Source organism: Ovis aries, chromosome 1 (assembly GCF_016772045.2).
Source record: "Ovis aries strain OAR_USU_Benz2616 breed Rambouillet chromosome 1, ARS-UI_Ramb_v3.0, whole genome shotgun sequence".
In the NCBI taxonomy this organism is placed as follows: domain Eukaryota; kingdom Metazoa; phylum Chordata; class Mammalia; order Artiodactyla; family Bovidae; genus Ovis; species Ovis aries.
In genome coordinates, this window is record NC_056054.1 from 203,044,964 (window position 1) to 203,069,825 (window position 24,862).

At 37.9% G+C, this 24,862-nt stretch overlaps 1 protein-coding gene across 15 annotated transcripts in view; it reads right to left on the bottom strand.

Moving 5' to 3' along the window:
- The window catches only part of VPS8 (VPS8 subunit of CORVET complex), a 299,937-nt gene that overhangs the window by 147,365 nt on the left and 127,710 nt on the right, over positions 1-24,862 (bottom strand). For all 15 annotated transcript variants that reach the window (XR_009601662.1, XR_009601661.1, XM_060419760.1 and 12 more), the window contains 5 exons: positions 15,831-15,902; positions 9,754-9,873; positions 8,673-8,729; positions 1,863-1,945; positions 1,106-1,190 (listed from right to left, as the gene is read on the bottom strand). Coding sequence is in view for 13 of the 15 variants with exons in the window: in XM_060419760.1 (XP_060275743.1) it covers positions 1,106-1,190; positions 1,863-1,945; positions 8,673-8,729; positions 9,754-9,873; positions 15,831-15,902 (417 nt within the window). In the remaining 2 variants the exon portion in view is untranslated. The remainder of the gene's footprint in view (positions 1-1,105; positions 1,191-1,862; positions 1,946-8,672; positions 8,730-9,753; positions 9,874-15,830; positions 15,903-24,862) is intronic.

Consider the following 24,862-nt stretch of genomic DNA (forward strand, 5'->3'; position numbering starts at 1 on the left):
GAGTGACTGAACTGAACTGATCTACTATCTGTATTGGTCTTGGTAAATATCTATTATTTGGAGAAGGAAACCATTTTGAGATGGTTAATTGATGGAGTGAAGTGAAAATCACTCAGTCATGTCTGACTCTTTGCCACTCTGTGGATGATATACCACATAGAATTCTCCAGGCATACTGGAGTGGGTAGCTGTTCCCTTCTCCAGGGGATCTTCCCAACCCAGGGATCAAACTCAGTCTCCCACATTGCAGGCAGATTCTTTACCAGCTGAGCCACGAGGGAAGTCCAAGAATACTGGAGTGGGTAGCCTACCACGTCTCCAGTGGATCTTCCCGACCCAGGCATCAAACTGGGGTCTCTTGCATTGCAGGCAGATTCTTTATCAGCTGAGTTACCAGGGAAGCCCCTTAACTAACAGAAGACTGACTTAAAAGAGAAAGAGTAACTGTTTCGGGTAGATTCTTAGAAGTTGCAAATGTGTTCCAATTAATTTCAGTCTCAATTTCATTAACCCAGAGTGAATATCATTCTTTTGCTTTGGTGGTCCCTGTCCACAATCTTAGTTTCGCATCAAATCTGTCTTGCCCTTGTCCATTATGCTCCACTTACACTGCTCTTTGCTTCATTTATATGATCCCTATTCAGTTCCTTGAACATGTCAAAAAATTTTCCCACCTCAGGATCTTTGCATATACTGTTCCCTACCCTGGAACATTTTTCCTATGGGCTCTTTGCTTGATTAGCTTCTTTTCAAATTCTAAAACTCAGTTTATATGGCATTTTATCTGAGATTCCTTCCTTGGCTGCTCTGTATAAGTTCGTTCTCCCATTATTTACTCCTGTGGAAACCAGTTTCTCTAATGCTCATCACAATTTGCAATTACTGTCAGTCTCCATCAATAAATTATAAGTTATAAAATTACAGGAACTATATATCTGTTTAAATTATCAATATACACTTGAGTTAATAACAGGCACTCAATAAACAGCTCTTGAATAATGAAGAAACATATGTCCAAATATTTCTACTGAATAATTATTTCTACTTGATAAGGCGAGGGAGGAAACTGAGTAAGAAAAACGGATAAAGCGGTCTCTTAACTCACCTCTCTTAGTGGGTCACGTAAGTAGCAGTCAATAATTTTGTCATATTGGTGTTCTCGTTCATACATAAATTCACAAATTTGGTAGCTAGAACATAAAAGGAATAACTTCAGTGTACCAAACAGGCAGGTGATTATCAACTTACTGTTTTAAGACATCTGTTCAGGCATATCTGTTCAGGTTAGAATTAAGGAAAATGAATATAGTAGATGTGATTTCTACTGTTAAATCAAGTTATCGTATCTAAGGAATATGAATATCTGCCAGTCCTTTGAATATAGGTTTTAAGATGCTGCTGAATACTATGTTTATAAGAAATTTCAAAAATGTGTATAAAATACATGTTAAAGCAACAATGTATCATATAAAAAATAGTTACTGTATTAGAATCATACAATACAATCAATAATATGAAGTTTCCCTGTTCAGAATTAAACATGTCAAATGAAATATTTAACAAACTAGATAAACAATAGTGCTAACATGTTGCATCTGTTTGCTGTTAAATTCTACCTTGTTTATAATATATAAGTTAACTGCCAAAAATCTGTAAATACCACAGAAATGTTAAGTAAAAAAAACCATAAGACTGATATTTCATTTTTACACTAAAACAAATGAACAAGAACTTCAAATTTACTTGCTATTAATTTCTGCAAATTAAACTAACTTCCTAGACTTGAAAGGCAAAAACTTTTGCATTTAGGTTTTTTTAAAATTATTAACATGCATAGCTTTTCTTAATTTAAAAAAACTTACAATTCTGCTTTCTCTGCCATACGGATGAGTCGACTCTCCTCAAACTGAACTATGCCTCCAGCCTGCAGCAATTCTAAAAGGACCTGAATATTTAAAATAAATGAGTAAAAACACTTTGGAATCTACTTTTATTGATTAGCTCTTCAGGAGTCCATTCAGCCACATAATCATACGACCTTATGGCAGAAAATGAAGAAGAATGAAAGAGCCTCTTGATGAAAGTGAAAGAGGAGAGTGAAAAAGTTGGCTTAAGCTCAACATTCAGAAAACTAAGGTCACAGCATCTGATCCAATCACTTCATGGCAAATAGATGGAGAAACAGTGCTAACAGTGGCAGACTTTATTTCTGGGGGCTCCAAAATCACTGCAGATGGTGACTGTGTCCATGAAATTAAAAGCCACTTACTCCTTCGAAGGAAAGTTATGACCAAACTAGACAGCATACTAAAAAGCAGAGACATTACTTTGCAACAAAGGCCCATCTAGTCAAAGCTATGGTTTTTCCAGTGCTCATGTATGGATGTGAGAGTTGGACTATAAAGAAAGCTAAAGAGCGTCAAAGAACTGGTGCTTTTGAACTGTGGTGTTGGAGAAGACTCTTGAGAGTCCCTTGGACTACAAGGAGATCTAACCAGTCCATCCTAAAGGAGATCAGTCCTGGGTGTTCATTGGAAGGACTGATGCTGAAGCTGAAACTCCAATACTCTGGCCACCGGATATGAAGAGCTGACTCATTTGAAAAGACCCTGGTGCTGGGAAAGATTGAAGGCAGGAGGAGAAGGGGATGATAGAGGATGAGATGGTTGGATGGCATCACCAACTCAATGGACATGAGTTTGAGTAAACTCCACGAGTTGGTGATGGACATGGAGGCCTGGCGTGCTGCAATCCATGGGGTCACAAAGAGTCAGATGTAACTGAGTGACTGACCTGAACTGAAGCAGCTGAATAAAAAATTAATCTTTACCACACTAAGTATCTGAATATATGACCGGGCTATGAGACATATTTTAAAATAAGTCTCAAAATATAACACAATCACTACTTAATCATTAGAGCATTATCAGAAAGCTCTCTTCTATATTTAAGTTCAAGATCCAGAGTAACATGCCCTTTCTCAGAACTTCAGGAAGCCATTTAACAAAACATTTTTCAAACACAGGAAATTACTTTCAAATTAATTTTTTTTTTACAAAGGCAGAAAGAAATAAAACCTAGCATACCTTTACACTTCAGAACTCTAATTTAATCCATCTCAAGTATTACAATGCACTGCTATATAGGACAATGATGGAACAAATGTATCTGCTGGAAGCCTCAGTTTGAAATAACATGATCAACTGCCAGTGCTGGAGGGAGTCTGAACCAAGTTATGGGAGTTGAAGCTAACTGTCAACTTTCTAGGAATTTTTAGGCTGGCTGTTAAATACAGGTATTGTTAAAAATAAAATTATATAAACTTATGATTAAATAAATTAAAAACAAAGGTAATACCCAAACTCACCACTTCCTAAGTATTTTACTGTGTATGCTCTCCAGGTTAGAGATTGCAGCTTATTGCATGGTGGGCTTCCCTGATGGCTCAAATGGTACAGAATCTGCCTTCAATGCAGGAGACCCAGGTTCAATCCCTGAGTCAGGAAGATCCCCTGGAGTAGTAAATGGCAATCCACTCCAGTATTCTTGCCTGGAGAATTCCATGGCCAGAGGAGCCTGGGCGGCTACAGTCCACCCGGTTGCAAAGAGTCAGACACACTGAACGATTAACACTTTCACTTTATCTGTTCGGTGGAAATATTATGTAAGGGTGTGTTATGGTACATCGCTCCCAACTTCACGTGCAATATGATATCATGCTGGAAAGTTGAAATCAGCCATGATGGGAATACTTACACCATGGAAATTAATAAATGCTATAAATCAGGGCTTGTTACATTTTTAAAGGATTACAAAACAAACAAAGAGTATGTGACAGAGACTATATATGACGCATAAAGCCTAAAATATTTACTCTCTGGCCCTTTACAGAAAAACTGTGCCAATTTCTGGCTAACATATTGATGGAGATAAAGTTCATCAGAGAATCAAAGTTAAAAGTGTGTTTGTTGGAGTCATTACACTGAAAATAGCACAAAAAATTTTTCCAGTATTAGAAAACTATTATCCAATTCAGCAAAGAAGTCACAACACTGATCAATGAGTGAAGTTCTGACATGCTTTCATTACTGCACTTTCATCTTATTCATTTTAATAAATGAAAGTATCAATCAACATTCACATCAGTACAAGATCTTGATATATGGAAAACAGCTTAAGAGAAAGACTGCTGGATGAGAAGGGAAGGAACCAAGCTCTGATTTTAGTTATGACCTTCAGCAATTTACGTCATCAGTTTTCTACTTTCTAAAATGAGGGGAAAAAATTCCCAGGTAATCTCTAAAAGGATTCCCAATAACAGATTACTAACTATGATTACTTGTAAAGGTTTGGCTTTTACATTTAGGTTTAGTTTTTATTTCTGTTTTATTTAGTAATTTACATAGAAAGTTTTTATCATTTTATACAGCAACACCAAGCATGACATGATTCACTTTTCCTGCCAATAGAGAAATAGGGCCAAAATGAGGGACCCACATTACTGTTTGTATTCAGTATAATTTAAGAGAAACAATCAAAATTTTAGGAGCTGTTCTCTTTCCTAAGATAGTCTGCAGCAGTCACGGGGCCACAGCTGTGCAGAGAAAAGGTTCACTGTTGCGTTCCTATGTTCTTTATCTGAGTCTCAACCTCTGGCTGGGAATATATTACCATGAAAACATTAGCATTGCTCCAGAAGTACTTAATTTTTGTAGCTTACTTATCTGACAAAATCTTGTCATCAGTTATAAACAGACTGTCTTAGTGTTCACAATTATAGTGGCTAAGGTTTTAAGAAATCCTATTCCTAGAAAGCACCCTCAAGCAAGTGGCCAAGTAGAAAGAAGTGGTGATCAGTTTTTTCTCACAGTGATTAGTGGAGGGATAGACGGATTCATGGTGGAGAGTTCTGGTGGCTCAGACGGTAAAGCGTCTATCTACAATGTGGGAGACCCGGGTTTGATCCCTGGGTTGGGAAGATCCACTGGAGAAGGAAATGGCAATCCACTCCAGTACTACTGCCTGGAAAATCCCATGGACAGAGGAGCCTGATAGGCTACAGTCCATGGGGTCGCAAAGAGTTGGACACAAATGAGCGACGTTCCTGTTCCATAACCTGTTCTGACAAAACGTGGTCCACTGGAGAAGGGAATGGCAAACCACTACAGTATTCTTGCCTTGAGAAACCCATGAACAGTATGAAAAGGCAAGACAGGACACTGAAAGATGAACTCCCCAGGTAGGTAGGTGCCCAATATGCTACAGGAGGTCAGTGGAGAAATAACTCCAGAAAGAATGAAGAGATAGAGCCAAAGCAAAAACAACATCCACTTGTGGATGTGACTGGTGATAGAAGCAAAGTCCGATGCTATAAAGGGAAATATTGCATAGGCACCTGGAAATGTTAAGTTCATGAATCAAAAGCAAATTGGAAGTGGTCAAACCCAGAGATGGCAAGAGTGAATGTTGACATTTTAGGAATCAGTGAATTAAAATGGACTGGAATGGGTGAATATAACTCAGATGACCATTGTATCTACTACTATGGGCAAGAATCCCTTAGAAGAAATGGAGTAGCCATCATAGTAAACAAACTTAGTAAACGAAATGCAGTACTTGGATGCAGTCTCAAAAATGACAGAATGATCTCTGTTTCCAAGGCAAACCATTCAATATCACAGTAATTCAAGTCTATACCCAGACCAGTCATGCTGAAGAAGCTGAAGTTGAACAGTACTATGAAGACCTACAAGACCTTCTTGAACTAACACCCAAAAAAGATGTCCTTTTCATTATAGGGGTCTGGAACGCAAAAGAAGGAAGTCAAGAGACACTGAAGTAATAAGCAAATTTGGCCTTGGAGTACAAAACAAAGCAGGTCAAAGGCTAACAGAATTTTGCCAAGAGAACACACTGATCATAGCAAACACCCCCTTCCAACCACATAAGAGAAGATTATACAAATGGACATCACCAGATGGTCAATACCAAAATCAGATTGATTATATTCTTTACAGCAAAAGATGGAGAAGCTCTATACAGTCAGCAAAAACAAGACTGGGAGCTGATATGGCTCAAATTATGAACTCCTTATTGCAAACTTCAGACTTAGATTGAAGAAAGTAGGAGAAACGACTGGACCATTCAGGTATGGCTGAAATCAAATTCCTTATGATTATACAGTGGAAGTGACAAATAGATTCAAGGCATTAGATCTGATAGACAGAGTGCCTGAAGAACTGTGGACGGAGATTCATGACAATGCACAGGAGGCAGCGATCAAAACTATCCCCAAGGAAAAGAAATGCAAAAGGTTGTCTGAGGAGGCCTTACAAATAGCTGAGAAAAGAAGAGAAACTAAAGGCAAAGGAGAAAAGGAAAGATATACCCATCTGAATGCAGAGTTCCAAAGAATAGCAAGGAAAGATAAGAAAGCCTTTCTTAGTGATCAAATGCAAAGAAATAGAGGAAAACAATAGAATGGGAAAGACTAGAGAACTCTTCAAGAAAATTAGAGATACCAAGGGAACATGTCATGCAAAGATGGGCACAATAAAGGACGGATGGTATGGACCTAACAGAAGCAGAAGATACTAAGAAGAGGTGGCAAGAATACACAGAAGAACCGTACAAAAAAGATCTTCATGACACAGATAACCATGATGGTGTGATCACTCACCTAGAGCCAGACATCCTGGAATGTGAAGTCAAGCAGGCCTTAGGAAACATTACTATGAACAAAGCTAGTGGAGGTGATGGAATTCCAGTTGTGCTATTTCAAATCCTAAAAGACAATGCTGTGAAGGTGCTGCACTTAATATGCCAGCAAATTTGGAAAATTTAGCAGTGGCCACAGAACTGGAAAAGGTCAGTTTTCATTCCAATCCCAAAGAAATGCAATGCCAAAGAATGTTCAAATGACCGCACAATTGCATTCATCTCACACGCTAGCAAAGTAATGCTCAGAGTTCTCCAAGCCAGACTTCAACCGCCAAGCCAGACTTCAACAGTATATGAACTTCCAGATGTTCAAGCTGAATTCAGAAAAGGCAGAGGAACCAGAGATTACATTTTCAACATCTGCTGGAGCACTGAAAAAGCAAGAGAGTTCCAGAAAAACGTCTATTTCTGCTTTATTGTCTATGCCAAAGCCTTTGACTGTGTGGATCACAATAAACTGGAAAATTCTGAGAGAGAAGGGAATACTAGACCACCTGACCTGCCTCCTGAGAAATCTGTATCAGGTCAAGAAGCAACAGTTAGAATTGGACATGGAACAACAGACCAGTTCCAAATCAGGAAAGGAGTACATCAAGGCTGTATACTGTCACCCTGCTTATTTAACTTATATACAGAGTACATCATGTGAAATGCCGGGCTGGATAAAGCACAAATTGGAATCAGGATTGCCAGGAGAAATATCAATAACTTCAGATATACAGATGATACCACCCTTACGGCAGAAAGTGAAAAAAAACTAAAGAGCCTCTTGATGAAAGTCAAAGACAAGAGTGAAAAAGTTGGCTTAAAACTCAACATTCAGAAAACTAAGATCATGGCATCCAGTCGCATCACTTCATGGGAAATAGATGGGGAAACAGTGAAAACATTGAGGGACTATTTTCTTGGGCTCCAAGATCACTGCAAATGGTGACTACAGTCATGAAATTAAAAGATGCCTGCCCCTTGGAAAGGAAAGCCATGACCAACCTAGACAGCATATTCAAAAGCAGAGACATTACTTTGCTACAAAGGTCCTTCTAGTCAAAGCTATGGTTTTTCCAGTAGTCATGTATAGATGTAGAGTTGGACTATAAAGAAAGCTGAGTGCTGAAGAAGTGATGTTTTTGAACTGTGTTGTTGGAGAAGACTCGAGGGTCCCTTGGACTGCAAGAAAATCCAACCAGTCCATGCTAAATGAAATCAGTCCTGAATATTCAATGGAAGGACTGACAGTGAAGCTGAAGCTCCAATACTTTAGCCAGCTGATGTGAAGAACTGACTCATTGGAAAAGACTCTGATGCTGGGAAAGACTGAAGGCAGGAGGAAAAGGGGACAACAGAGGATGAGATGGCTGGATGGCATCACTGACTCAACAGACAGGAGTTTGGGTAAGCTCCAGAAGTTGGTGATGGACAGGGAAGCCTGGTGTGCTGCACTCCATGGGGTTGCAAAGAGTCGGACTCGACTGAGCAACTGAACTGACTGACTGAGACGGATGCCAATCCCCAGAAATGGTGAGCACTAGTGCAGTGGAACTACAGGGCACTCCCAAAAGCTGAGTGTTCCAGTACTCAAGATCTTGAAATGTTTCTGGTTCATGACTATAGCAACTAGGTATGGTTACTAACTTAATGATGCTGGCAGAAAGGAGCATACAATTGGTGCCAACTATTGCTCATAAAGGAGAAGGATAAAGTTTTTATTCTCTTTTGATGTCACATTGAATGCAAGACAGGTGCAGTCTGCCTATAAATTTATTTATAGTTTGATTGAGGCTCAAACTAACAACCATCCACACTATTTCCTGGTTGCCACTATCTCACACAGTATTAGGGTTAGACACAAGTCTTTCTGCCCTCACACCGTAAGGTCTAGTACAGAAGGTTGTTTCTGGTTCACTCTGTCTTCTTTCCCATTCTTTAGCAAGATGAGTTCTAGCAGTTCATACCTGCTGTCTTTCAGAGTGTCGGGAGTCATCATCGGGACTACAAAGGAATTCAAGGACCTGGTCAAAGAAAAGGTATTTTTAAATTGGATACCAGCATGCATGCCATAAGGAAAATCATAGTTACTCTTTCTATATCACCAATTCATTCACATCCAGCTCAACAAACACCATAGGGATATGGTAGCTTCCCAATTGGTTGGCCCAATATATGACACAGCAGGCTCAGTTATGCTAACAATTTAATGTATACCGTAACCATATTTCTTTACTATTTAGAAACATGACTAGAATCTGACATCATATATTCCTTAAGATCCCCAATACCATGGATCAAGCTAAGTATGGACTTTGGAATCAGGCCACTTGAATTTGAATCCTAACCTTATTAATACTTAATAACAACATTTATTGCTGGTAATAACACTTATTAAGTGACTTGGATGAGTGACTTAACCTCTCCAGGCTTTAGGAGCCTCATCTGCAAAACAGGAGTAACAACTACACCAAGTTCAGAGGTACTGGGAGTATTGACATGTAAAATTTTGAAGCAGAGCATGGCACTATGAAGTGCTCAATAAATGCTGGTCATTATTAGCAACTTTCTCCAGGTAAAGAGTATTTTCTTCATCACCCATGGCTTTGTAGAAGATATTTAACTGGGATTTGGAAATACCTTCAGAGTGGTTAGTAAGTAAATTCGGATTTTCTAAAAGTAATCTCTCTTCCAGATGATCAACATCATAGTCTTACTACCAATGAGATGGGTAATTACTTAATTGAAAAATTCTTAAGTCAAAAATTCTAGGCAAATTTAGAACAGAATAATTGGGAAAACAATCTCTATAAATCAATCTCTACAAATCATACTCCCATGACACCAAGTTACTGGACAGTCACACAATCCAAACACAACACTAAAAAACAAAAGCTAATTTAGATCCAGACTGAAAGATGAACAAGCCTCTACCTCATAGGACATTCACCTGGGAGGTTATTCTATTAAGAAACCATGTAATCCGGTGAATTTTTCTACAAACAGTAAATAAAAACAATTCTACTTCTTATGGTTAAAGACACTCACCTGATCAAAAAGAGTTCTGTTTACAAATAAGGTGTTATCAGGCTTTGCAAGCTGCCGAGCAAGGAAGGTAAAGAGACACCCTACTTGTGAGGGCGTAAAATCTGAATTCTCCACCATAACCTATGAGTAAAAGAGACCATTTATGCAATATACCATCTGGTTTGACACAGAAAAATATACAATTAGAGGCAGGGGTGGGGAAGCCTCAGTATGAAGGACTCTATAAAAAGATTCGTCTTTTATCAGCTGTGTGACAACTGAGTTCAACACCATTCAGAGAAGAAGCACAACTACCTGCACTCCCTGAAAGCATTTTAGTGATTTCTGGCATATTTATAGGCACAAGTTCGCTAAGAACTGAATTGTTAGAGGTAGATTTCCTATATATACATATATATATAAATTATGTTTCCTTCTTGAATTCTTAAAAGAGAATCTAAAATTAAAGTAACCCTATTAAAAATCTGTCCACCAACACAGCAAGAAGGGAGCTGCTTTCGGGTTTAAACGTAAGGCAGCTTGAGAATGAAGGTATCCCAGAAAAGAAGTCAGCTAGCCTATGAGTCAGTGAAGTGAATGGCTTCTGCCTTGGCTATAAGCAGTTCAGTGAACAGATGGTTTCATATAACATGCTCTTTACAACCACACACAGTTATCAAGTCATAATCTCTCCTCTGATTTAAGTGAGCTCTCATCTCCTGAGTAGCTACTACTATGCCTAAGATGCTTATGGTAGAAGCCTTCAAGGGAATTGTGAACCAGAAAGCAAGGTGAGACAGGTAAACAAATCTTAAATGAAAAGCATAATGTAACCAGTACTTATAAAGGAACAAATGACAATGGAAGCACAGTGGGGGAAATTTAATTAAACTGATCAGAGAAAAAATTTGAAACAAAAAAATGAGAAAAGTAGCCTCTAAATTAAGCTTTAAAGCCCATGTAGAATCCATGACAGGGGAAGAAATGTCAGGAGAAAGAGCAGTCCAGGCAAAGAGAAGAGTTGGGGCAAAAACATGAACACAAGGAAATATAAGTTTGTCTGGAGAAATGCTATGTTTCATTAGAATGCAGCAGTATGCATGAGGAGAGAAAAATCAGACCAAAAGAAAAACTTAGGGCTCCAATGCCATTCCAAGGAATCCAGAATTTATTTGTTAGAAAATGGAGGAGTTACTAAAGGTGCAATGAGGAGAGCTGATTGTGATCAATGCTATGCTGAGGAAAATTACCCCAACAGCAATGCTTAAGATATAGGTAGAAATAAAGAAATAAAGGTAGAGAGACCAAGATGCATGGGACTGCAGAGGTCCATGGGAGAGTCAGAGGAGTTCAGAACATGCAGTGATGATGAACAGGGAAGGAGAAACAGGTGCAAAAGTCACCGCAGAGAGAGAGGAGACAGAGAGAGAGCGTGGAAACGTGTGGCTGAAGGAAGAACGAAAATTGACAGGTCTTGAGCCTGATAGGCAGGGAGGAGAACAATGCTATTAACAAAGAGGGAGATGGCAGAAGTCTGAGAAGGAAGACCAGGCATTGTTTTAAACTAACTGAACTTAAGGAGGCAATTCTACAACAAATTAGGGAACAACAGCCCATCTTATCTACAAACTCTCTCCTTTCATTTTCCCTTCAAAGATAAAACATTCCCTTGGGGCCCATTTTTGGCCTGCCTTTTCTCACTTTGCTAAGCAGTTTACCCCTGTCTTTTACTGCCCCTGTCTTTTACTTAGTCCAGCAATCACAGCTTGTTCAAGTGCATAAATATCATTACTAGAATATGAGGATGTTTCAAGTTGTAATCTGTGTATCTAAATTCCAATTCATAATATTCAAAGAGCTTTCTATAGATTTAAAATACTCAATTATCATTTCCTTTCTGTGTGTGGGTCCTTTCCACATGTGGGTCCTTTCCTAGGATTCAACTCTCAGGGCCCAACTAGTGCTCTTCTCTGCTTTTAGCTCTTCCTTCTGCTCTACAAGTGTGAACTACTCTCTCACCTGTCTGATTCTAAAAACGTCTTCTAAGGAAACATTTCTAACTCACAGCCCCATTCCCTTGCCACCTCAGCAAGTGTCCAACTAGGTGTTATCCCAGAAATTTTAGCTTCTTTCCATTTCTTCTCTCTGATCAATTTCAGAGACCATGCTTACGAAATTTTCTGGGCAATCTTATACAAAGTCACAAATTTACAGCTTTCCTGCTCTATGTCTGCAGCCATTCTGCACGCATGATAATGCCTGAGGTTTGATGCTCACTCTCCTGTTTTCTGGTCCTTGCCTGTGCTCCCTCAGAAGAGCTACATACATGGTGACTACAACTCTATCACCAGAAATGAGAAAATAATCTCAAACTTACCATTTGAGACAGGGTCATTCTTCACTGACCCTAGGTTAAGTACTATCAAAATAACATACAAGATGCAGCCACTTGTAAAACAGTATGGAGGTTCCTTTAAAAAAGCTAAAAATAGAGCTACCATATGATCTGGCAATTCTACCCTGGACATATATCCCAAAAAGATGAAAGTGTTAATTGCTTGGTCGTGTCCAACTCTTTGCGAGCCCATGGACTGAAGCCCACCAAGCTCCTCTGTCCATGGAATTCTCCAGGCAAGAATACTGGATTGGGCTGCCATTTCATTCTCTAGGGGATCTTCCTGACCCAGGGGTCAATCCTGGGTCTCCTACATTGCAAGCAGATACTTTACCATCTGAGCCACCAGGGAAGACTGTATCGATGAAAACTCTAGTTCAAAAAGATACATGCACCCCAATGTTCACAGCAGCACTATTTACAGTAGCCATGACATGGAAGAAACCTAAGTGTCCATCAAGAGACAAACGGCTTTAGAATATGTGGTTTATATATATACGATGGAATATTACTAAGCCATAAAAAAGAATGAAGTAGGGCTTCCCTGGTGGCTCAGTGATGAAGAGTCTGCCTGCCAAAAGCAGGAGGCATGGGCTAGATCCCTGGCCTAGGAGGATCCCACTTGCCGAGCAGCAATTAAGTCCACGTGTCACAACTCCTGAGCCTGTGCTCTAGAGTCCGGGCGTCACAACTGCTGAAGCCGTGCACCCTGGAGACCGTGCTCGGCAACAAGAGAAGCTACTGCAAACAGAAGCCCTGCAACTGCAGCTAGAGAGTAGCTCCTGCTTGCCGCAACTAGAGAACCACCCACGCAGCACAACCAAAAATAAATAAATAAAAGAATGAAACAATGCCATTGGCAGCAACAAGGATGGACCTAGAGAATATTATACTTTAGTGAAGCAATTCAGAAAGAGAAAGACAAATATCATATGGTATCACTTACTTGCTGGAATTTAATAAATAATACAAATGAATCTATATATATAATAGAGATTTACAGATACAGAAAACAAACTTATGCTTACTAGTAGGGAAGAGGAGGAGGTAGGGGTCAATAGGAGTACAAGATTAACAGATATAAATCATTATACATAAGCATAGGGAACTGTGCTCAGTGTTAAGTGACAGCATGGATACGAGGGGAGTTTGGGGGAGAATGGATACATATATATGTATCGCTGAGTTCCTCTGCCTTTCACCTGACACTATCACAGCACTTTAATTGGCAATAGTCCAATATAAAATAAAAAGTTTAGAAAAACCAAATTACTATACTAAAACAGATAAGCAATAAGAATTTACTGTATAACACGAATAAAAAAAAGAATTTACTGTATAGCACAGAGAATTATATTCAGTATCTTCTGATAACCTATCATGGAAAATAACCTGAAAATATATATATATATTTATGTATATATTTGTATGTGTGTGTGTATATATATATCTGAATCACTTTGCTACATACCTAAACTAACACAATACTATAAATTAACTATACTTCAATTTAAAAAAACAATATACAAAAGCAATAATTCACCAGGAGTAACAGTTTAACGACTTTATGGAGTTTTATTTCCTTCATTTGGATCATTTTCCCAACTTAGTACAGTTTTAAAACTTACATTCTAATTCAATCAACTTGCAAACATTTCTTGAACACCTACCAGACTGCAGGCATCGTGCTAGACGTGTTAAAATAATGACAAAAAAAAAAAAATCCCTACAGTCTCTACCTACAGGAAACTCATTCCAGGTAGGAAAAGACACACATAAACAAACCATACAGTGTGTCAAGTGTGGCACGAAGTATTATAAGATCCCAGAGAAAAGGCGACAGATCAAACTGGAAGTGTGAGAGAGCGTTCTGAAGAGTTTCTCACGGATGATATTTGAGTTATGTCTTGGAGAATGGCTAGGAATTTGCCAGGCAGAGAAAGCGAAGGAAAACACATGATGGGATAAAAGAAAACTCACACAAAGAACATAAGCCAAAAAAGATGACAAAGAAAGTTCACTGACTTCCAACAATTTAAAATTGGTGAAAAGGGAGTTCCCTGGTAGCTGAGTGGTTAGGAGTCCAGACTTTCACCGCCATGGCCGGGGTTCAATTCCTGGTCGAGGAACTGAGAACCACAAGCTGCTCAGCATGGACCAAAAAAAACTGTTGAGGAGTTGATAACACAGACTGGTGGGGCGAGAGGGAAGGTCAGAGAGAGGAGCAGTTATAAAGATGTAGTCAGGGGCCAGAAAGTATGAAAGGATCTCGGACACCATGTTAAAATTTACATGGGTATGGCAAAAACTACTACTTGTGCTCCAACATCTGTTCCTTCCATCTAATTTAGAAACAGAACTCCTCATTTTTAGCTAAACACGTGGCCACCCACCATACAGAGTATACTTCACAGTCTCCCTAGCTAAGTGCTGATCTTCATGATATACCCAGAATTGCGGTGCACAACTTCTAAGAAACTCTGAAAGAAAGAGAACATTTTCTACCTCATCTCTTTCTGCATTCAGGCTGGTTAGAATGCAGAGGTAATACTGGAGCCTGAGCAGTCATTTTGGACCGAATGACAGAAACCATGTACTAAGAAACAGCAATAAGATGGAAGTGTTGTGCATCCCGGACAAGTTTGTGAACCCACTCTACTAGACCAGACTGCCTACACTCCAGACTTGAAGGGGAAAATTAAATTTCCACAACAAAGTATTATTATTTTGAACTTTCTGTCACAGAAGAACTTAATTTCAACTGCACCAATGGGAAGCCAGAGAAGAATATTACCTAGAAGAAAGGTAAGGAAAAGGTATTCCCATTCGGGAAGGTATTTTGAAACCTAAGTGAAAATTCTCCATACTAGCCACCAAGATCAAACTGGCGTTATTTGGGAGCTCTCATATTCATCACTGCCTATTTTACAAGGCTAATAAATGGCTCAAATGAGATCGTGTATACAAATGAGCTTTGAAAATTATAAAGAACTACTATAAATGTAGTTAATGAATTAATATTATACACAAAGAAAATATTTCAATTTTGGTCTCTTCTCCAAAATAACCTAAAAGTCACTAAGAGGAAGAAACTACCATTTTATAGCCAAATGAACAGGATAAAAACTCTAAGCTTTTAACTACAAGAAGAAACTGGCCTGGGTGAAGCTGTGCAGATGGACAGGAAAAGAATCTGTCTCCACAGTCATTCACTAGCAACAGCGTGAATCTCAAAATAGTTCTCAACTGAATCCAGATGGACTTAGATTGGTATGATCATCTCTGCGTGCCTCAAATCTTTCCTAAGTTACCCATCATCTCAGTACCATGGCAAAACTACATATGGCACTACCGTAGCAACACAGCGATGCCAGTATGAGACAGGCGACTCTTCAGAACATTATTTTCTCAAAGCACTCTGAAGTCAGTCCCATTACTAAATGTAATCATACTAACATAGCAATTATCACAATATGCATTTCTCAAGAGTAGCACTCTGTATCCAATATCCAGTCTAAAGCTGAGATACATTATATTTTTTGAATGAATGATTAGTACTTTAGCTTTTGAAGACAAAGACAACATAATAAAAGTTTTAAATGATTGCAACATATTCCTTTATTAAACAAGATTATTTTAGAACTTGCTATAAAGTAATTCACTTTTATAAATATCAATACAAAGACATTCTAGGGATACTCACCTTCAACAAAATATCCACGATACGTTGTTGATATTCTACAGCTTGCTTATCATTTTTAAAATCTTCAAAAGTCTAAAAAGGAAAAACAAATTTTAAAAAGGTAAGTATTATTTGAAAATTTTAGAAGGAAACAAGATATTAAATTCTTATTAATAGGTAAATCCCCAAATAAGATAACCAGTCCTCAATATGTTTTTTCTTATATAACTTTAACAAGTTTATTTTTAGTGAGTTTAATAGAAGCCTACATTATTCAATATTATATGGTATTCTGAATAAAAAGTATAAAAATAAAGTGATTGTTATACAACCCAAAAGTGATTCACCCTGGTGATATGGTGGATAAGAATCCACCTGCCAATGCAGGGGACTCGAGGTAGATCCCTGGAGTTCAATCCTTGGTCCGAGAAGATTCCGCAAGCCGTGGAACCACTAAGCTTGTGCACCACAGCTACTGAGCCACACTCTAGAGCCTGTGCTCCACAACGAGAGAAGCCACTGCACCGCAAAGCCCACGCACCACAACCAGAAGGCAGCCCCTACCTCTGCAACTAGAGAACACCTACCCACAGCAAGGAACACCCACTATAACCAAAAAGAAAAAATAACTTTTAAAAGTTATAAAAATTAAACAAAGGAAGGCAAAGTTTATAGGCAACAAAAAAGAATACTGATGGGAAGAGGCAATTTGTGAGCAAGAATCTGAAAAGGATGAAATACATGTTACATGCTCAGCCATCATCCCATCCATGCTATTTGGAAACAATAACTGAAATACAGTTGTTAACTGTCATGAAAAGAAATTTCCATGACAACTAGGAAGAAATGATGTTCAACAATAGATACTTTAAAAAATTACTATGGTAAAACTGTCACAATATTAAAATCCTCAAGAATACATACATAGAATAGGTATTCTATTTTCACAACACTGTCAAGTACAGCATTTTTTATGTTCCTGCTCAAGTAGAGCCAAATACATTTTGAATAGAACTTGCACCCAAGTAAATGACAGCACTGGATTCTGGAAATACATAGAAGCTATAGGATGCATATATGAAGAAACTGAAGGGAAGGAATGGAAATGCAGGCTTGTGGACACAGTTTGGGGAGGGAGAGGGTGGGGCTAACAGAAAGTAACATCAACATATATACACTACTGCGTGTAAAACGGATAGCTGGTGAGAAGCTGCCGTATGCAACACAGGAAGCTCATTCTGGCGCTCTGTGATGACCTAGAGGGGTGGCAGGGGGGAAGGGAGGAAGGCTCAAAAGAGAGGGGATATACGTATAATTATGGCTGATTCCTGTGGCTGTCTGGCAGAAACCAACACAACACTCTAAAAACCAAAAAAACAAACAAAAAAACTGAAATGAAAATGCTTATTGAGTAAGAGTAATAAAAGCCTTTGAAGATCTTCCTAAGGCTTTCACTTAGGACATTCGGCCCTTTGTTGTTGTTTAGTCGCTCAGTCATATCTGACTCTTTGTGAACCCATGGACTGCAGCACACCAGGCTTCCTTCCCTGTCCTTCCCCATCTCCCGGAGCTCGCTCAAACTCATGTCCATTGAGTCGGTGATGCCATCCAATTGATAGCTTATGGTGAATGGTGTTGGATTTGTGATCTCTGAAGATTTAACTTTGGGATGAGGGACCAGGTTTGATCACTCAAGAGGTTTTGTATAGCAGAGTTTTATTAAAGAAAAAAAGGGACAGAGAAAGCTTCTGACATAGACATCAGAAGGGGGATGGAGAGTGCCCCCCCTGCTAGTTTCAGTAAGCTATTTTATGTCTGTTAGAAAGTTATTAATCAGATAAGAGAGACAGGTAGGCTGATGGAGTTTCACCAGGCCCCTCTCCCACAATATGCATTATTGAAAGAGGATGGCATGAGGTATGTCATCCCCCAGCCATAAAGCAATTGATATGAATACTGGTTTGTTGAGCCATTAGCAGTCAAAAGTTAGTCCTAGGTAGAACCGTTTTGAAGAAAGGCAAATTCCAAAGCAAATACATAATTTCATTAACATAGCTTAAGAAAAACATTTCCATAAGAAAAACACATTGGATAGCTCAAGATCTGAGAAAAGTTCAGTTCAGGTAGAACCAGGTGTCATCATAGCAACACAGAATTTTAAGAGACACTTGCAGCTTATTTCCTCAGTTTGGAGACCCCTGGCCTTCCTGCCTGTTACCCTCTCACAATCCATCTCATCCCTTCTCCTCCTGCCTTCAATCTTTCCCAGCATCAGGGTCTTTTCTGAGTCAGCTCTTTGAATCAGGTGGCCAACGTATTGGAGCTTCAGCTTCAGTCCTTCCAATGAACATTCAGGGTTGATTTCCTTTAGGATTGATTGACTGGTTTGATCTCCTTGCAGTCCAAGGGACTCTCAAGAGTCTTCTCCAACACCACAGTTCAAAAGCATCAATTCTACGGCGCTCAGCTTTCTACATGATCCAACTCTCACATTCGTACATGACTACTGAGAAAACCACAGCTTTGACTATACAGACCATTGCCATCAAAGTAATATCTCTGCTTTTTAATATGCTTTCCAGGATGATCATGGCTTTTTATTTCAAGGAGCAAGCGTCTTTTAATTTCACGGCTGCAGTCACCATCCACAGTGATTTTGGAGCCCAAGAAAATAAAGTCTCTCAGTGTTTCCATTGTTTCCCCATCTATTTGCCATGAAGTGATGGGACTGGGTGCTATGATCTTATTTTTAGAATGCTGAGTTTTAAGTCAGTTTCTTCACTCTCCTCTTTCATTTTCATCAAAAGGCTCTTTAATTCCTCTTTGCTTTTTGTCATAAGGGTGGTATCATCTGCATATCTGAGGTCATTGATATTTCTCCCAGCAGTCTTGATTCCAGCCTATGCTTTACCAGCTAGGCATTTCACACGATGTACTCTGCCCAAAGGTTAAATAAGCAGGGTGACAATATACAGCCCTGACATACTCCTTTCTTGATTTGGAACCAGTCTGTTGTTCTATGTCCAATTCTAACTCTTGTTTCTTGACCTGCACACAGGTTTTTCAGGAGGCAGGTAAGGTGGGGTGGTATTCCCATTTCTTTAAGAATTTTTCAAAGTTTGTTGTGATCCACACAGTCAAAGGCTTTTTAGCATAGTCAATGAAGCAGAAGTAGGTGTTTTTCTGGAATTCTTTTGCGTTTTCTATGCTCCAATGGATGTTGGCAATTTGATCTCTTATTCCTCTGCCTTTTCTAAATCCAGCTTGTAGATCTGGAAGTTCTTGGTTCATGAACAGCTGAAGCCTAGCTTGAAGGATTTTAAGCATTATCTTTTTAGCATGTGAAATGAGTGCAACTGTGTGGTAGTTTGAATATTCTTGGCATTGCCCTTCCTTAGGACTGGAATGAAAACTGACCTTTCCCAGTTCTGCGGCCTCTGATACGTTTTCCAAATTTGCTGACCTATTGAGTGCAGCACTTTAACAGCACTGTCTTTTAGGATTTGAAATAGCTCAGCCGGAATTTCATCACCTCCACCAGCTTTGTTTGTAGTAATACTACTAAGGCCCACTTGACTTCACATTCCAGGATGTCTGACTTTAGATGAGTTACCACACCATCGTGGTTATCCTGGTCATTAAGACCTCTTTTGTATAGTTCTTCTGTGTATTCTTGCCATCTCTTCTTAATCTCTTCTACTTCTGTTGGGTCCATACCATTTCTGTCCTTTATTATGCCCATCTGTGCATGAAATGTTTAAATCTACAAAGCAGTAATTTACTACTGACTATCTCGAAGCAAGAAAACAGACTACATACTGTACCAACAGATTAAAGAAGAATTTCCACGCCACAAACTTTCAAGACTATATCATAGTCAACATTCAAACCAGAATATCTGCTGTTCTTTAAACTGGCCGCAAGCTTCCCCAACTTCTCCAAAGACCCTCTGCTCATACTCTTCTCTACTAGCGTGTCCTTCTTTCCCTTTTCTTGTCTGACACACAGTAACCATTTTAAACAATGACTGCTGACTTGTCTAGTTAATTACAGAGGAAAATTAAATCTTTATAAAAAATTTTTTCTTCACCTAGAACACTTTGCTGCTGGTTAGTTAAGAAAAGCTGAAATGAGTTACCAAGGGAACTGTAGGAACTCTTATCCAAAAAGCTCAAACAGAGGGTATTTTGGTGTTTACATGAGTTAAACATGATCCAGTCTGAAGAGGGAAAGAAGTCGAGAAAGTGTCTCAGTTCTAAGGCTTAGGAAAACAACAAATATACACACGTTCAAACAAACACAACCTCCCCCTCACACTCAGCCTGCCAAAGTGAGATGTCACTCCACAAGTTAACACAAAATCATGGAGAATTAGCATACGTATTAAATAACTACAGCATTGATAGCAAGTAAAAAAGAACTGCTTTATCCACTTGCCTTTTGGTAACATGTATTCACTGCTTTGAAACACACATTGCAAGTTTACTACTATAAACATAATTAAATGGTGAAATACTTTTATTACAAATGTTGTGATATACACAATGACATATTTTGACTGTAGTTAACAGCTGCCACCAAAATGGCACATTTATGTTAAAACATTATCACTCCACAAAGATTCTTCTAATTATACAATGCTTGTTAGAGGAATAATATGTAAAGACGTCCTAATGGAGAATGACAGTTTGTGAAGTGCAAAAGTAGACCTAAAATTCAAGTCCAAAGTCACCTGCGAATTTGGTCATAAAGACTTCTTTCTGTAGCCCCTTAAAATTATTACAGAGCTTCAATAAGATCATGATAGTTGGCTAAATCCTGATCCAGGGGTCAAGAAACGTTGTAAAGGACCAGAGAGAAAATATTTTAGGCTTTGTAGGATACATGTGGTTTGCATGACATATTCTTCCGTTTTTATAATCCTTAAAAATAGAAAAATATTCTGTCTCACACAAGCCAGAGGTCGAATGCAGTTAGATTAGGTCTACAGACTATAGTTTGTGAACCCCTGTCCTAATCTCTTTACACATCTCCCAATAAGATCCACGCATATAGAAAAGAAGAAAAAGAATAACCCACAACCCAGACTAATGGGAAAACTAGAAGGACAACACATATTAAAAACTGTGACTTACAACAGTGGGAAAGTAAACATCCCCAACTAGCAAAGTTGGCTCCAAAGCCCATTAAAAAAAAAAAAAAAAAAAACGTCAAGAGAGAATTGGGTAGAGGAAAGGAGGGTATGACGAGGTTTCAGCAGGCACAGAACACATATAGTATCAAATGGAATTCACCTCCAAAAGAAAAGGAAGATCCATCCTGGGTGAGTAACTACAGAGGCCAGGTCTGCAACCCAGTGGATCATAGCACTGGCTGATAGGAAGATCGAAGGAAGGAGTCTGGCAAGTATGAATCAGAGGTCTTGGTAAGATACAGCTTTTGAGATAGAAAAGGGAAAGGAAACATTCCTTAGAGGCCTATGGTAAAGAAGGAAGAGCTCAAGAAAAAGATCCTACTAAAACAAGAGACTTCTCAAAGATTGAGAAAACAGACTACACCCCAAAGACACTATTTAAGAAACTGCACTTAGTTATAACAAATAAAGCAGGTACTTGAATGTAGAAAATAGTATGCAATCTTCCCCCATGATCCAACAAGATCACCAATTATTGCTAGTCCAGAAAAATCCATTAAAAAAATGACCAAAAAAAACAGAAAGTGAAGGCACTCAAGAATAAAAATAAGAACTAGCCAAAAAATTGAAGTAAACTATAAACAATATCTCAACATACATGAAATATATTTAAACATGCAATTGCAGATTTGAAAGAACATCACAAACCAGAAATTTAAGAATTCAGAAAAGAAATGAAGAGTAGGAAAATGTGAAATAAGAGCTAACTGAACTCGGAAAAAAAAAACAAAACCTGAAAGGAAAAAAAGTCATCTTAAAAATGAAGACAGAATTACAAGCTACCAAAGGGAGAACAGATATGACCAAAAGTATAGTTAACAGAAATAGAGAACGTAAATAAAAAGAACCAAGAAAATGAAATTTAAACAAAGGAGGAAACAAAAAAGACCAAAGAAAGGTGACAAATATAGAAGACAAAGAAGATATAATATACAAATAACCTAAGTTTCTGAAGATGAAGTACAAAAGAATGGAGCAGAAAAAAATATTTAAATCTGTAATTCAAGAAAACTTTTTTAAACTAAAAAGACTCAAATTCATATATTGAAAAGGCCCACAGTACATATATGGCAAAACTGACAGAAAATAGTCAATTCTAAGTACTATCTTAAACTATTAGTCTTTAACTATTAATATAAGGAAAAAGGTATTCTGGTACTCTAGGAAAAAATTAAGTCTCTGGGAAAGTTAAGAAAAGTCAAGTTGACACCAGTTTTCCTTATAGCAGTATATAAAAGCAAGATAAATGGGAGGCAACTATTATTTCACTTCAAAAAATTTTAATTGTATAATAGTAGAGAAAACATTACATTGAATCCTATCACTTAGAAAACTACATTGAAAACTACAAAATCTTTCTGAGAAAAACTGAAGAAAATCTAAATTAATGAAACAGTATACCTTTTCATGGGTCACAAAATTTAGTATTGCTAAATCAATTCTTAAATTGACTAAATACTAAACACAATCCTAATCAAAATTCAGGCAGGCTTCTGCAGAAGTTAAGAAGATAACTTAAGATTCATATTGAAATGCCAAAAACAACCCCAAAACTATAAAATACAAAGTAATTTTGAAAAAGAGTAAGAAGATATAACATGATTTTCATACTCATTATAAAGCTACAGTAATCAAGGCAGTGTGGTACCGGCATCAAGACAAAGAGACGAGGGGCATAGAATGGAGCTCTGAAATAGACCCAGTATACATAGATGATGTATCTTTGACAAAGTACAAAGACAATCCAGTAGAGAAAGGACAGTCTTTTTGTCAAATGATGCTATAAGAATTAGATATCTCAATGCAAAAAAAAGAACAAGAAAAAAAGACCTTGCATCTAAACCTTGCACCACAGGCCAAAATTTCTTCAAAACGGATCACAGCTCTAAAGGTAAAACCACAAAACTTCTAGAGAATATCTTTGTGACCTTGGGTTAGGCAAAGATTTCATAGCTACAGCCCCAGAAGGATTCCTAAAACAAAACTAATAAATTAGACTTGATCAACATTTAAAATTTCTGCTATTCAAAACACAATGTTAGGAAAATGAAAAAACAAACTACAGACTGGGAGAAAACACCTGCTAAATTCATGTAATCTCATTTTTTTAAACTTACCTAAAAAAAAAAATTCTCAAAACAACAAATACAATTTTTAAAAATAGGGAAAAATGGTCAAAGAGTGGATATTTTCACCATAGTGTATATGTGGATGGAGAATATACGAGTGGTAAACATAACTTCTTTGCTAATATATTTTAATGAAAAGATGTTTAATGTCAGTTGTCAGGAGGGAAATATAAAACCACAATGAGATACCAGCATACATCTACTAGAATGGTCAAATTAAAAAGATGAACCATACAATGTTTTGGAGAGATGAAGAAACTGATACTCTCATATACTACTGGAATGAAAACTGGCAGAACCACTTTAGAAAAGTCTTGTTAGTTTTTTATGAAGTAAAACAATACACTTCACAAAAGACCCAGTGGTTTCATTAGTTGGTATTTACTCAAGAGCAATAAAGATATATGTCCACACAAAGGCTTATATGTAAATATTCATGATAGCTTTAGTCATAGTAACTTGAATTGGAAACAATCAAAAAGACCAACTATTGGTGAATGGATCAACAAACTGTATATCCATAAACTGAAAAATTACATAGCCATAAAGAGGGACAACCTACTGATAAAAGAAACAGTACAGGTAAGTCTCAAAAGCATTATTTTAAGTGAAAGAAGCCAGAAGAAACCACAAAGTTTATGTTTCTCTCTAAATGACATTTTAGAAAGGTGAAACCCTGTTTCCCAAAGCAGATCAGCAGTTGCCAGGGGCTGGGATTGGGACTCACTACAAAACTGCAAAAGTGACCACCTGTTCTGTATCTAGATTGCAGTAGCAGTTATAAGACTGCATACGCTTGTCAACGGAGAAGGACATGGCAACCCACTCCAGTATTCTTGCCCAGAGAATCCCGTGGACAGAGGAGCCTGGTGGGCTGCCGTCCATGGGGTCGCACAGAGTCGGACATAACTAAAGTAACTTAGCATGCATGCATGCTTGTCAAACTCTTCTCTTGAAATGGGATGAATTTTGTATACACTGTACCTTAATAAAGCTAAAGTTAAAAACTTCACTTGAAAAAATATTCCTACATTTTAAAAAGTGAGAAAATATGATTTAAAAGTCTGTCATCTAAATTCTTTAGTGCCTCCCTAAAAATGTTCTTTTTATTAAAGCATATTAATTAGGAAGGTCACAGGAATAATCAACTATAGTAGACAAATAGATAGTGAATCCAGGGTTTAGGATCCTAAGTCTTATCAATTTCTCTAGCTGTAATACTTAGGGATGCAGCCAACCCTTGATGCACACACACAGGTAAACCTCTGCTTGTCTTTTAGGCATTTCAAATTCATTAACTCCAAAAAAGAAATAATTATCTACCTCCACCATACCTCACCACTACTCTGCATGCCCACTTTCATCCATCTCCTAATAAAACTGTTTCTCCTCTGATTTCCTGTTGAATCTACAAATAAACCACTATACATTCAGTTCATAAGGTCTAAAATGTAGGAATCTTTGATGCTTCCCTATTCATCTTACCTTTCACATCGAACTGTACAATAAACTCTAAATTTTAGGCTGATTTACCTCCTAAAATATCTTTCAAATCCTTTCATGTCTTAGAACCCCCACTGTCACTGTCCTAATTCAAGCTGCCATTATCTTTTATCTGGATGACCACAAAATTTTGCTAACATCTTCGTGCCTCCAATCTTATCTTATTTCAATCCATTTTCCATTCAACAATCAGAGGGAATTTTTCTAAACTAGAAATTATGACATTT